At 40.5% G+C, this 13,667-nt stretch overlaps 1 protein-coding gene across 1 annotated transcript in view; it reads right to left on the bottom strand.

The window, feature by feature from the left end:
* kcnn3 (potassium intermediate/small conductance calcium-activated channel, subfamily N, member 3) overlaps nucleotides 1-13,667 on the bottom strand; it is a 65,660-nt gene that overhangs the window by 18,606 nt on the left and 33,387 nt on the right. The window contains exons 4-6 of the mRNA XM_075465569.1: nucleotides 7,231-7,527; nucleotides 6,049-6,170; nucleotides 4,586-4,727 (exon numbers count right to left, since the gene is read on the bottom strand). Coding sequence (XP_075321684.1) covers nucleotides 4,586-4,727; nucleotides 6,049-6,170; nucleotides 7,231-7,527 — 561 coding nt within the window. The remainder of the gene's footprint in view (nucleotides 1-4,585; nucleotides 4,728-6,048; nucleotides 6,171-7,230; nucleotides 7,528-13,667) is intronic.

Here is a 13,667-nt window from a genome sequence, read left to right as displayed (position 1 = left end):
TTAAAGAGGGTAGGTTTAAGGAGTTTGGAAAAGGCATTACAATAAAAATGCAACAGTTGCAAACTGACTCACTGCCAATGGGTATTTTATACTTTATGGGAAGATTGAGTTTATTTTGGTTATTTGATGGAAAATAATGTTTTATGTCTCATCCAAGCTTAATCATGATTGATTAGTGTGTAATTAAGAGATGAACAGATCTATAGGAAATATATTTTTAAAAAAAAACACCTGCTGCACAGTGACTTCTATCTTTCATCTCCACAGTGTTCTAACACTTTATCTACTGATGAGCTACATCATGTCCTGTATCCCTGACAACTTTTTTTTTTGGCCTTATTTCCTCCATCCTGAATTTAGGGAGTTGAAGTCAATCAACAAAAGCTACTAAACTCACATTGTCCTTTAATTTGAGATTATGTGATTTTCAGTTGTATAGGTATTGAAAAAAATCTAAATTAAAGATTATAATCTGCACATTTTGGACAACATAAACATTAATATAAGTTTATCTGTGACATACCTACAAGTGCTGATAAGTATGTTGATTAGGCTCCAATGAAAAACACCAAAAGAGCATATTAACAAGGTTAAAACTTGAGTTTTTAAAGCTGTCCCACTTAGCATTTAAATCCACTCCATAACATTTAATACTGCCGTAATTTAAAAAAATAAGTCATCTAAAAAAAAAAATCCCACATTTGAATACCCATTAATTGCCAGAAGTAAGTACAAAGAGGAAGAAAAAAGACAGTGTGACAGAAAAGCCAGAAAATATGACAAATAAAGAAGACAAAAAAGAAAGCCAGAATTAAAGAAATATTTGGAGAAGGGGGATAAACCCCTGTGAGGGGAAACAAACTGAAGAAAACTCGGCAGCTTAAAAACTAATACTCACAGATGGACAGTAGATAGAAACTAGAAAATTTCTGAAGAAATTTTGATGGGTGCCAATCTACTGCCCGTCCAATCGATAAGTTAATCAATGTTAAGTTAAAGTCGAGAGTGTTCTGTCCCATATAAACTTTGAATGAGGTCTCTGCGATGTCGGATGGCTGAGTTATGGCAACTCCAAAATAGGGCCGTTTCTGGCATTAGAGGCAAAAGTGACTTGTTTTTCTCTCCTTATGACGATGAATTTTAATCCTAATGCATATAACTGGAAGAAAACTATAAAGTTGAGAGCCTCCTGTCACATATGAACTTTGAATGAGGTCTCTGTGACTTTGAATGGCAGAGTTTAGAGGCCTCCAAAATGGCATTTTTTGGACTTTTTGGCTCGTTAAGTGCTTTTCAATCGATATTTCCTTTGAATTTTGGGTCTCTGCGAGACCCAAAATTCCTAAGACAGGTCTTCTGAAGAAAGTTGAGAGCCTCCTGTCACATATAAACTTTGAATGAGGTCTCTGTGACTTTGTATGGCAGAGATATGACGCCTCCAAAATGGCCTTTTTTGGCATATTTGGCTTGTTAAGTGCTTTTCAGTCAATTTTTCCTTTGAATTTTGGGTCTCTGCGAGACCCAAAATTCCTAACACATGTCTTCTGAAGAAAGTTTGTAGATGTTAGAGAACTGTAAGCCTTTCAATTGTGTCATTAATCTGGTGTCTGAGGGCTTGCTGTGGATTTCCCTGTGTTTGTAACGGAGAGGGCCATTTTTTAAGAACCTTTGAAGTAATGAGAGCCAAAAGTCATTGCACACCTCTACAGACCCAGACGGACATTTTGAGGTATAATTTATATAGGTTGTGTAAAAACTGTGGGAGGAGATAGTCGCCGACGGCAAAGGAGGGTTCAGTTGTAATAGTAATACTAGAAAATTTCTGAAGAAATTTTGGATGGGTGCCAATCTACTGCCCGTCCAATAAAAAAATATATTAGGTTAGTTAAAGTCGAGAGTCTCCTGTCCCATATAAACTTTGAATGAGGTCTCTGCGATGTCGGATGGCTGAGTTATGGCACTTCCAAAATAGGGCTGTTTCTGGCATTAGAGGCAAAAGTGACTTGTTTTTCTGTCCTTATGACCATGAGATTTAATCCTGATGCATATGCCTGGAAGAAAAATATAAAGTTGAGAGCCTCCTGTCACATATAAACTTTGAATGATGTCTCTCTGACTTTGTATGGCAGAGTTATGAGGCCTCCAAAACGATATTTTTTGGCATATTTGGCTCGTTAAGTGCTTTTCAATCAATTTTTCCTTTGAATTTTGGGTCTCTGCGAGACCCAAAAGTCCTAAGACAGGTCTTCTGAAGAAACTTGAGAGCCTCCTGTCACATATAAACTTTGAATGAGATCTCTGTGACTTTGTATGGCAGAGTTATGAGGCCTCCAAAAAGGCCTTTTTTTGGCATATTTGGCTCGTTATGTGCTTTTCAATTAATTTTCCTTTGAATTTTGGGTCTCTGCGAGACCCAAAATTCCTAAGACAGGTCTTCTGAAGAAAGTTGAGAGCCTCCTGTCCCATATAAACTTTGAATGAGGTCTCTGTGATGTTGTATGACTGAGTTATGAGGCCTCCAAAACGGCTTTTTTTGGGCAATTTTGGCTAGTTAAGTGCTTTTCAATCAATTTTTCCTTTGAATTTTGGGTCTCTGCGAGACCCAAAATTCCTAAGACAGGTCTTCTGAAGAAAGTTGAAAGAATCCTGTTACATATAAACTTTGAATGAGGTCTCTGAGACTTTGTATGGCAGAGATATGAGGCCTCCAAAACGGCATTTTTTGGCATATTTGGCTCATTAAGTGCTTTTCAATCGATATATCCTTTGAATTTTGGGTCTCTGCGAGACCCAAAATTCCTAACACACGTTTTCTGAAGAAGGTTTAGAGACTCCTGTCACATATAAACTTTGAATGAGGTCTCTGTGACTTTGTATGGCAGAGTTATGAGGCCTCCAAAACGGCATTTAGTGGCATATTTGGCTCATTAAGTACTTTTCAATTGATTTTCCTTTGAATTTTGGGTCTCTGCGAGACCCAAAATTCCTAAGACAGGTCTTCTGGAGAAAGTTGAGAGCCTCCTGTAACATATAAACTTCATTTTAAGTCATATTTATCAATGTCCAGTGTAAAAAACAGTTTTTATGCAATTTTAAATAAGCTTAAGGCCTCCACCTTGGCCTTTTTCTCCTAAGCAGTCTCTGTGTCAGCCCTGAGCAGGCTCTTCAGCTTGTTGCTAGGAGACAGCTCGTCAGCATGCGCACAGGTTCCAACTGCCAGTTCTCCAACTGACACAGACTTCTCCCTGCTTAAAATGGAGCATTTTTGATTTTCGGCTACTTTCTCGAACAAACGGTCACAGCTCGAAAAGTAAAGCTCGAATCCGTATCATTTTTGTACCGTGAGCGCCACAAGGGACGGCCGAATCCAGCGGTGTGATTTTCATTCGGCTAACCCCTCGGGCTCCTTTTAAATGGCAATTTTAAAATCACTTTGAAACACTGATTTTAGGATTTTAGACATTTATAATGGGATTGAGGGATGGAACTTTGCGCTCAAAGGCAAATTGTGATAAATGTGTGTGGCAGAGGTCAAAGAGTGTGACATTATGTGAAAGAGGACAAAAATACCTACGGTTTGCTATAAAATTTGTCCAGATCGGCCAGATATTTCAGACATGAGAGAGTTTTGTTTGACGAATCTGTGATTAATGATTTTTAGAGTGAGAGGTTGAGTGTGAGAGACGCCAGATCTGACATTTTGGCACCCTCAAACGTAAACTGCCGTCGTGTCCAAGCCGTATTGAATATATTCAAGCCCTTCGAGTCAGTTATAGCCAAGAGTCTCGTGTCACTTACAAACTTTGAATGAGGTCTGTACGATGCTGTATGGCTGAGTTATAAGGCCTCTAAAAATGCCTTTTTTCAGCTCGTTAAGGTTCCAAATCGGCAGTTTGTGACTTTTGAATAGGGATTTCCTGTTTAAATTTTCCGACGTTTTCCCAATTTGCGGGAATTCCTTTAGACTAATGAGAGAGAAAAGTCATTGCACACTATTCCCGATCAATGCGCACCTAACGGTGCGCTTTTCATGTCGATCGGACCAACGCTGCCAGACTAGTAGCGAACCGAAATATAGGGCGGAAACGGGAGAATAATAATAATCCAGCACAGGAGTAGTATGTTTGCCTAATGCCTTTGGCATTTGGCACCCATAATAAACACGTGGCCTCAGGGAAAAGGAGAGGAACAGAGGGAAGAAAAGATAGAGAAAGGATTTGATAAAACGTGAGAGCTAGATAGTGATGAAGAAAGAAAGACTGACAGAGAAAGTGAGAAAGTGAGAGTGGGAGGACATGGCACATTGAAAGGTAGGACCTTCATTATGCAATGAGGACAGACAAGGGAATAACACACTCTGAAAAATACACACAAACCACTAACATGTTCTTGTTTGCACGCCTACGCACTCAAAACACACAGAAGCACAGATGCAAGCTAATTCAGAGAGGATTGCCCAAATTACACAAGGCAGAATTTTTCCCACAAATGACAGCATGCTCTCTAATCTGCTGACCTTTGGACAGGGTGAAGACACCGCCTCGGGGGGGAGTGTGAGGGAGACGGGGAGAGGAAATGTACTGACCATGATGCCTGTAAGCAGACAGACTCCTTTGCCACAGTATGTGTGAGGGACCATGTCTCCATAGCCGATGGACAGGAAAGTAATGGAGATAAGCCACATGGCTCCCAGGAAGTTGCTGGTCACGTCCTGTGCATCATGATACCTAAAAAGAAATAACCCCAACACTTAGTGGGTACAGTCAGCCAACAGTAAAAGTTGTAAACAATTATGGAAGACATAACTGTACCACTGGCTCTGTCTGCAAATGTGGGCGTCACAACTAAAACACGTGTAAAACACAGACCATAGCACATAGCTTATCGGTTGCCTCCATCATTCCTGCCCTACTCGCGACACCGTTACCATAGCAACCATTCAACATTAATATTAGTTAACATAATGTTGATTGAACTTTCAATTTGACGAGCTGTCACTTTACATAGAGCCGCCGTAGCTGATACATTACGCAAAATTCAATCGTGCTTATAAAACAATGAGTTTGTGGAAGATCTTGTAAAGTTCTAGGTTATGTTATTGCACGCATTAGCACGGTAGTCCCTCGATACAAATATTGATAGGCTAGATTAACATTGAAATATTATGTCAACAATCATAACCCTTTGGCAACATGGCAGTTTATGAAAAAAAATACTGTGTAAATAAAATGTAATTTAGAAAAATTAATAAAATTATGGCCCCTCGGGCGTAGTGGGTACAGCAGGCGCCCCGTGTACAAGAGGCTGCAGCTGGCCCCGGTTCAAGACCCTCATCGGGCGGCCCTTTGCTGCATGTCGTTCCCCCTCCCTCTGCCCCCTACTTCCTGTCTCTCTTAACTGTCCTATCCATTAAAGGCATAAAAAAGCCCCCAAAAATAATAAAAAAAAATTAAAACAATTATGGTCCCTGCTGGCTGAACATTGTTGGAACCATTTTAGATACCGTGAGTACACTTTAAGTCAAACACTGGTGAAACTGTCTATACATTTAAATGTGAAAATGTTAGTCCATTTGTCTCCTAAATTAAATAGATACAACAAAGACATGTTTTACTCTTGGAGGAGTTGTTTTCCTTTTTTTTTGTTTGAGTAGAACCAAGCAGCATTTTCTAAACTATTCTAGCGACTGCTTGAATAAAATCAAATGAAATGAAACTCAAATCAATTAATTTCAGTTAAGTTCAATTCAACTTTATATTGCAAATTTCAAACACAAGTACAATACAAAATGCTTTACAAAAAAAAGAAAAAAAAAAACTTGCACATGGCAAAAATCAAATATGCATGTTTATGAATAAGAATTTTAATTCATGAACCTAAGGTTAATGTAACACAAATTATTGCAACTCTAATTATAACTAAATAATTTATTTGTATGTCTATGTACCATTTCCAAAACTAGTGCATAATGTTGTACTAAAAAAGAGGCAAATTTATAGTGTGTTAAGCATTTTTTTAGAACTCAAACGGACCAACTCCTGCACTGACCTCTCACACACTCGTACGGTCCAGGCAGCGATGATCCACAGAGAGATGCTGAAGACCAGCAGCACCGTTCCAGGGCAGATGGTCATGAGGGTTTTCATGACAAATCGTGTGTTGAAATGGACCTGAAATGCCCCACACACACGCAAGCACACACATTTAGTAAACAGGACATGAGAAATGATGCTGCTTCCCACATTTCATTAGTAGCAGTAGTAGTATAGTCCACTCCTGAATCCTCACCCAGAAATGTCTCCCCTATACAGACTTCAAATTTTCCTAATTAGCCTTCGGACTCGCTTTTGATAGCAGTGGCACTCAGAGATTCTCACTGTAATTGGAGTCAAGATCGGGTCTTGCCCTCTGAGTCAGGTCAAGCTATACAGTGTCTTCGAGTAATTGGCCTGTTTCAGAATAGATGTTATCCATGACTCATTTGTCAATAAGTGGAAGACCTTCAACTACTGGTTGATGGATCGTTTGATCATTGAGCCCCAGAGTGGTATGCCAGCTGATAAGTGAGTTGTCATTTTAAAGCAACACTTCAATGGCAGCTTCAACAGCTCTCCTTGTCACCATGGGCCGGAGGGTCAGAGTAATGTAATCTCAGATATACTAGCAAACTGCTATACTACTCATTTAAAGTCTGTTTAATCTCTCCTTCCGCTCTTCTTTCTTTCTTGTTTGCATATTTCCATAACTTGCTACATCTCTTCATCCTGATCTTACAATACTATTTATTGTTGAACGTCATTATGAACCTGCCACCAATCCTTCATAACGTGACTTGTACATATTTCCCTGCACTCATATTCCAATTTCATTCTAGTCTCTTTTTTTTCACGGCCCATTTAAGCCGTATGCAATAACTTGTTCTCATTTCACGCTCGCATCTCATATTGTATTATGAAAGATCCACCACAGCTTAACATCTTAGTCTCTTTGCGCAATAACAAAAAGGCAAAAAATGAGCTTGAACTGGGAGATGAAAAGGAAGAGCATCTGATATTTAGAGTGAGGACAGGAATAGAGGGGACAGCACAGATAGATTTAATTCAGAGGAGGGAGCTCTTTACCTTAATACCTTTACAACGCACTCACGTCTCTCCAGCTAAACCTTTGACTCGCACACTGTTTAACGTATGCAGCCCAGACACACTCCTGCAAGTACAAAACATTTCTGACCTTATTTAGGGCACCTATACTCCTGGAAGAGGCGTCAGTGAAGAGCTTGCTGTGAAGAAGCATGACTCTGGCGATGAGGTAGAGGCGGAGGAACATGGGCACGCTCAGCACCATGTCCAGATCAGCCTCGGCCTGCGAAGGTGCATATGAGAATGCAAGCCGTGCCCGCCACTGAAATTTAAAGTCACCAGGCACCGGATGCACCGCAGACACCAGCAGCTCCAGAGCGATCAGCAGAACCCGCTCCATCGTCATGGCAATGCGCCAGTCGTCTGCTCCATTGTCGATGACAAACAGCTGCAGAGACAGGAAGGACACCAAGAGAGTAAAGTGACTAAAGGAGCAACACTTCTTTTAATCCATTGCTGTGAAAACTTCGTAATGATCCTCTGCTGGCAAAGTCCTCGAATGAATATAGTGGGCAGAAATTATGATTACAAAAACTGGCAGCAAATCAGACTAAATGTCTTTCCTGACATGGAAAACTCGATCCATTTCATCAGCAGCTCTGCCTCCCCCCAGTTCTTTGGCTCATTTTTATTTCACCTGCAAGCTTTGTCTTACTGATACTAAACCAGAAATGTTGAGTCATCTGGAGCACTGGCTCTCATGTAAAACAGTATTCTAATGACCAAAATCACAATATCTCGTTATGTTTTTATAAGGGCTTATACCTGTGAACTATTACTTCTGTCATTCTCATAGGCACAAGTCTTCTGGAGGATCCAAATGCCTACTTCCAGAGAAAAACAGAGTCCTCTGTATAGTAGTTATAGTAATATAACTAATCAATTTGGAAAGATACTGTACAATTTTCAATTTGTAATTAATTTTTAAGATTTTAATTTCCAATAGACTGCCCGCCTCCCCTTAGAGAGGTCTTGGCCACTGCTTACGACCCCCCCAACACAAAATCTTTGGAGGTGTGTCAGTTTATTTCCAGCAAGCAGCTGGAAATTTCTCTTAAACTCTCAGTATACACAATCAGAACTGTGACCAGACTGGATCATAGACATATGGTTTATGGTGGCAGGAAGTCTATCCACAAATAAAATCATGATAACTTGGTGAGCTTTCAACAAATTTCCCACAATTGCAGGCACCATACAAAACCGTTTCATGATGACGTCAGTTAGCATGCATACATGACATTTGAAAAATATCTAACTATTGCAGTCGTCTGGCTAAAACAGGACTTTTAAAATACATCTAGATATGTTTGACCATCTGAATCCCCCCCCCCACCATCTGAAAAACACACCCAGACATTATGGTTGACAGTCGGATTTCTGCTTTGGGTACGTACTCAAAGTTTGGCCAAGTCCAGCTGTAACCGCTGCTCAGCTTAACTGCATCTAAATGTACTGAGTAAGTATAGAAGGAGGCGTTTCAGGCAGTTTAGGAGGGGAGTCTTCTTTGTAGTGGACTTTGGGCTTTTACATGTACAAAATGCTATATAACATTGAAGTGATATCTAAGCAGGTTTACGCTTGTGATCTCTGAGCGGCAAATAGTTCACAGTCTGTTTCTAATGGAGAACTAAATCTAATCAGCAGGTATGACATTTATTTCAGTATGGGTGTGTTGATTCTCTCCCAGTTCTGTAAATGTAAATGACCTGAATTCTTTGTGTGTTTAACTGTAATTACCATCAATTAAATGAAACAATTAAAATAAGCTGGTGCAACCCCCTTTTTTATTAATCAATTATTAAATATTTGTAGTGATAGGAAGGGTTTCCTCCACTCACATCTAATGAAACAGCCTTTTTTATGTTCCCTGCAGGAATTGATCTTAAGAAAAAAATTTCTGTTTATTGTCCTCCCCAGAGTGAAATTAAATATCTGCCCTTACTACCAGTGTTACTTTAATTGCAGTTTTCCCTCCTTTTATGCGGATGTTTTGTGTTTGTAATTGCTGTGGTTACTCATGTTATTGTCACCAAAGCTGCCTTTATAAGGAAGTGGTAAGAGCAGGTTTCATTACGGGGGCCCTCCTCCAGACGGTGCTGACAGGAGCCGGGGGAGGAGGGGGTGGTAAAGGGGATGATGGGAGGAGAGGGCGGAGGAAAGAGATAAATGAAGTGCAGGGGAGATTAAAGGATAAAGATAGGAACAAGGAAATATCAGGGAAAGGAAGAAAAAAAACGTCTCTGTGACAGTTTGGGCTTTTCTGGACTCAAGACAAGTCAAATCCATCACAAAAATCCAGATAAATGACACATTTGTACAAAATGTTTGAGCCATAGAGATCTGCTTTTTGATCTGGGCTGGAGTTTTGTTGTGCAATGACTATGCATTTTTCATTATTTAAAATTAAATCATAATGTTACGAGTCCATTGTGAACTACATCGTCTTTAAGGGAGGTTACCGTTGTGGACAGAAAAGGTTAAAGAGAGAGCGAGAGAAGCAGAAAACATAAACTAAACAGAAAGGTTGGGGCACAGGGAGAGAAACCAGGAACTCCCCTACTGTAAATCCGCTGGGTTCACCAGATGCTGTCCTGCCTGGAGAAACAGCCAGTGCTCCCACAATTGCTCTTTACCACATGACTCAGCTCAAGGGCTCTTAATCCACACAAACATTTATTTAGGAAAACAAAACGAGTTCAAAAACGGGTCAAGAGTTAGAACAAGCGGGCATGGCAGCTCTGTGTCGAAGCCAACTGATCGCTGTCGAGATGAGGCCGAACTGAATCTCTGCCACTTCCTCAACCACCTGTGGATGCGCACATTGCACATTCATCATTATCTATAGCTCGCACCACGGGGTGTTTGTGTTTTCTTTGTTCCACTGTTGTTGCATGCATGTGCACACATGGCGACGACATGTGTGCACGTGTGGCCCGTGCGCACACCGGCGTCATTGTGTAAGCTATCATTTGAACCAAGGGTCAAACGCTGGCTGTGTTCTTTAATGATTTTGATGAGCATGCATGTGCATGCATTTGCATGAATGCGCGCGTACTGTACTTGTGTGTGCCTGAGTGAGTTCGAGAGAGTGTGCAGACCCAGCCTCGTCATGGTGACTGTTGCCAAGGCGACAACATCAAAGAGCAGCCAAGCTTAATTAGGATCCCCAGTGAGGGAGAAAGAGAGTCAAAAAGAGAGACACGCAAGGAGAAGAGAGGAAAGAAGAGAAAAAAGGGAGGAAGAAGGAAAACACTAAGGTGTGTGACAGTGAGTGAAGAGGTACAGAGAGGACAGGTTGTCTGACACTCATGCTCTCTACGGAGATTTGGAAAGGTTTATATATTGGTGGTTGCTCATACTTTGGTGATAAAAATCTATTCACACTATCGCATTTGGGGACTTTCCCACTACTTATACAACTAACTGAAAAAATAACTGAAGCCGCATGGTGGTGCGGAGGTTTGTACTGTCGCTTCACAGAAAGAAGGTTCCTGGTGTAAATCTCAGCTGGGGCCTTTCTGTGTGGAGTTTCCGTGTTCTCCCCGTACACGTGTGGGTTCTCTACAGGGACTCCGGCTTCCTCCCACAGTGGAGGGTTAAATGGTGATTCTATGGTGAGTGAGTGTGAGCGTGCATGGTTTTGGGAGTGAGGGACTGACGACCTTTCCAGGGCGTACCTTGCCTCTCGCTCAATGGTAGCTGGCATTGACCCTGAATTACTTAAAGTGGGTATAGAAAATGGATGGATGGGTTATAAATGGTTACAGTTTGGGATAAGTTTCCAGGTTTGCAACGCCCTTTCTATGTGCCAAAAACAAGTTTCTGTGTGCTATGTGGAAAATGTATACATATTTATTGACACACTACTTGTCTAACTTTCTTCCTCCTTGAAATGTCTTTCAGTCTAGTTTATTCTCTGATAAAATGACATTTCTTCAAATCAAAACGGAGGTGATCCAGTGTCCAGCGCCACTGGAGGAAATGAGCGCTTCTCCCTTCCTCTTTCCTTAGCCCTCCCCTTCTGTCCTGTCCTCCTGCACACTCCCGCTGTTGGTCTTTTCCTGGCTAAATCGCCATGAGGAAGGGATAAATAATTAAATTCCATTAGCAGAGTAATCTGTCAATGGGAGCGAGTGAGTGCCACTGCCCCTCCATGAACAGGACAGAGGCAAGATATGACGAAGGTTCATGCAAAAAAATTGGTCTTAGAATGGTTACAATTATGTATTGTGTAATTTGCAGATGAAAAATGTGATTAGTACATAATTATGGGTAATCGCAAATGTGTCACAATTCAAAAGTAACACATGTTCAAATTCACACATGAATAGAATTTAAAAACAATCTACATGAATTTTAATATTTCACATATGTAGATATTTTTTCACCCCTTACTTGACGGATCACTTTTTGTTTTTTGAAAAGCTTGCAAAAACAATTTGTGTCCTTCTTATACATTACTTTGCAGGTTGCTAAATGAGACTTCAGGAATCATGTAATATGCACAGATGGGGCTGCATTTTTGGGAGTTTTGAGACTCGTTCTCATTGTTTAAGCCCCACGCACATGCACAAATGCTGCATTTAATTCCTGTTGGAAAACTGGAACATCTGAGCTTTTGGTGGATTTGTGCTTAATCTAAGCGTGGGAATGATATTCTTCAAATAGAAAGAAAAAGTTAACATCCCTCAATTAGTGCACATACATTTACCAATCCTGAACAGTAGCCCATACATGTAAAAAGACAGTTTGTATAAGCCTGTGGTGACTTTTGTGGGGAAAAAAAGCTCATGCTATGTAGTGAGTTGCAACTAAAATGCCAAATAGTTACAATACAGATACTAGCACTTTATTACAATGACAGCTGTATCATTAGTTGTATCAGTTATCTTTATCAAGCATCACTTGAAAATTTTTGCTCATGTCAACTTTCCAAAAAACTTTAGGTGAAGAGCCACTGGGATGCCCTGTGACAGTGTTCTCTTGTAAGTATTAGCTTATTTAAACCATCTGTTCATATCTATTCACTTTAAAAAAATGTCTTTACCTCTTTGAAACTGCTCACAAATCCTCACGAATACCAGATTTACCAGTTTTTCACAGTACTTGAAAGGAAATACAGTTGGATCACGTGTACATGGGTATTTTCTTTTAAAAGCCAGGTGTAATAACCTTAACATAGAATGGGCTGTGTGTGCCAGAATAATCAGTAATCAACGGCCTGTTGTGATAGACACTTGATAGGGTCATGGCAAAGTGGGTCAAAACATGTGAAGACTGATCAAATCCAATGAGGATACAAGGGGAAATTATGCGGGTTTCAACAAGTCAGCTAATTGATAGGATCATATGGGTGATTAGGAAATTCTTCGGGAAATATGACTCATCCACATTACAGCAGATGTCATTCACAAGTCTTTCCTTTGAGAAGCCACAAAATCCTCATCAGGAGGAAGAGGTGTGTGTGGAGAAGCAGCAACACTTAGTCATTCATGCGTTCAGGACACGAGTTCAAGATTAACAATGTTTTTTTTTTCGTTTCTGGGTTAATAACGCAACTGCTTTTTAAAATAATTTTGTATTAACTTCCCTTGGTTAGGAATAGAAAAAGATAGTGGTTTGGACTAAAATGCAATTTTTTTTACGAGTCTGTCACCCTCTTGGACACCATTTTTACAATTCACATGCAGTTTCTCCCATGGCCACTAGGGGTCACATATTGTTCGAACACAAGAATAAAGCTGCACAGACATGGGACCGTAAAAGGGTGGAAGACAGTCTCCTTTCAAACAAAGAAACATTCTTGCATTGAAATAGTCTCTGCTCATACAGAACAACTTCTTAATTTGATATCGGTCACATTATTGACCATTATAACACTAGTTCCTCTTCATAGAAGAGCTGCTGGTAAATAAAACGTCTGTTGGAGTTGTCCATCTATGTGTGCGTAGTTGCAGAAAGAGAGCTAACGGCAGATAAAGAAAGACGGAGGTCAGATAACTGTTAAATCAACTTTGACATAAAAAACAAGCCCACAGGGAAGGATGAAGAAGATCATAGAAAAAAATATGTCTTCTTTTATTTTTTCTTAACAAACAACAGTTAACAAACTGTGGCATCACAAGGCAGAGGGCCAGGGCCAGGGAAAGGCAACTAGAGTAGATGGGACAGAAAGAGGGCAAATAAGGGAGAGAGAAATGGGTGAGAAGGAGAAAAAAAAGGAAGCGTGTGGAAAAAGATAAGCACGAAAGATGTGCCGAGGTGTCAACATAGGTTAAGGTGTGAAGTCTGACAAAACAATCTCCCCCACAGGCATTCCCATCCCCTCTGCCTTGACATCTGCAGCCTGCTGCATGAGTTTGTGGCCCTTCAATCTTATCCTCGCAATGATCTACCCAACCATGCATCAACCTGTTATGGTTCCTCAGAGGCCATCTTTCCTCTGTAATCATGTTGAGTCCCTGATTGCAGATGCTTCGCATCATGAAACCAGATCAGTCCTGGCCAGACTCTGCTAAGCAAGCA

Source organism: Odontesthes bonariensis, chromosome 5 (assembly GCF_027942865.1).
Source record: "Odontesthes bonariensis isolate fOdoBon6 chromosome 5, fOdoBon6.hap1, whole genome shotgun sequence".
Lineage (NCBI taxonomy): Eukaryota > Metazoa > Chordata > Actinopteri > Atheriniformes > Atherinopsidae > Odontesthes > Odontesthes bonariensis.
This window is presented reverse-complemented; position numbering and strand designations above follow the sequence as displayed.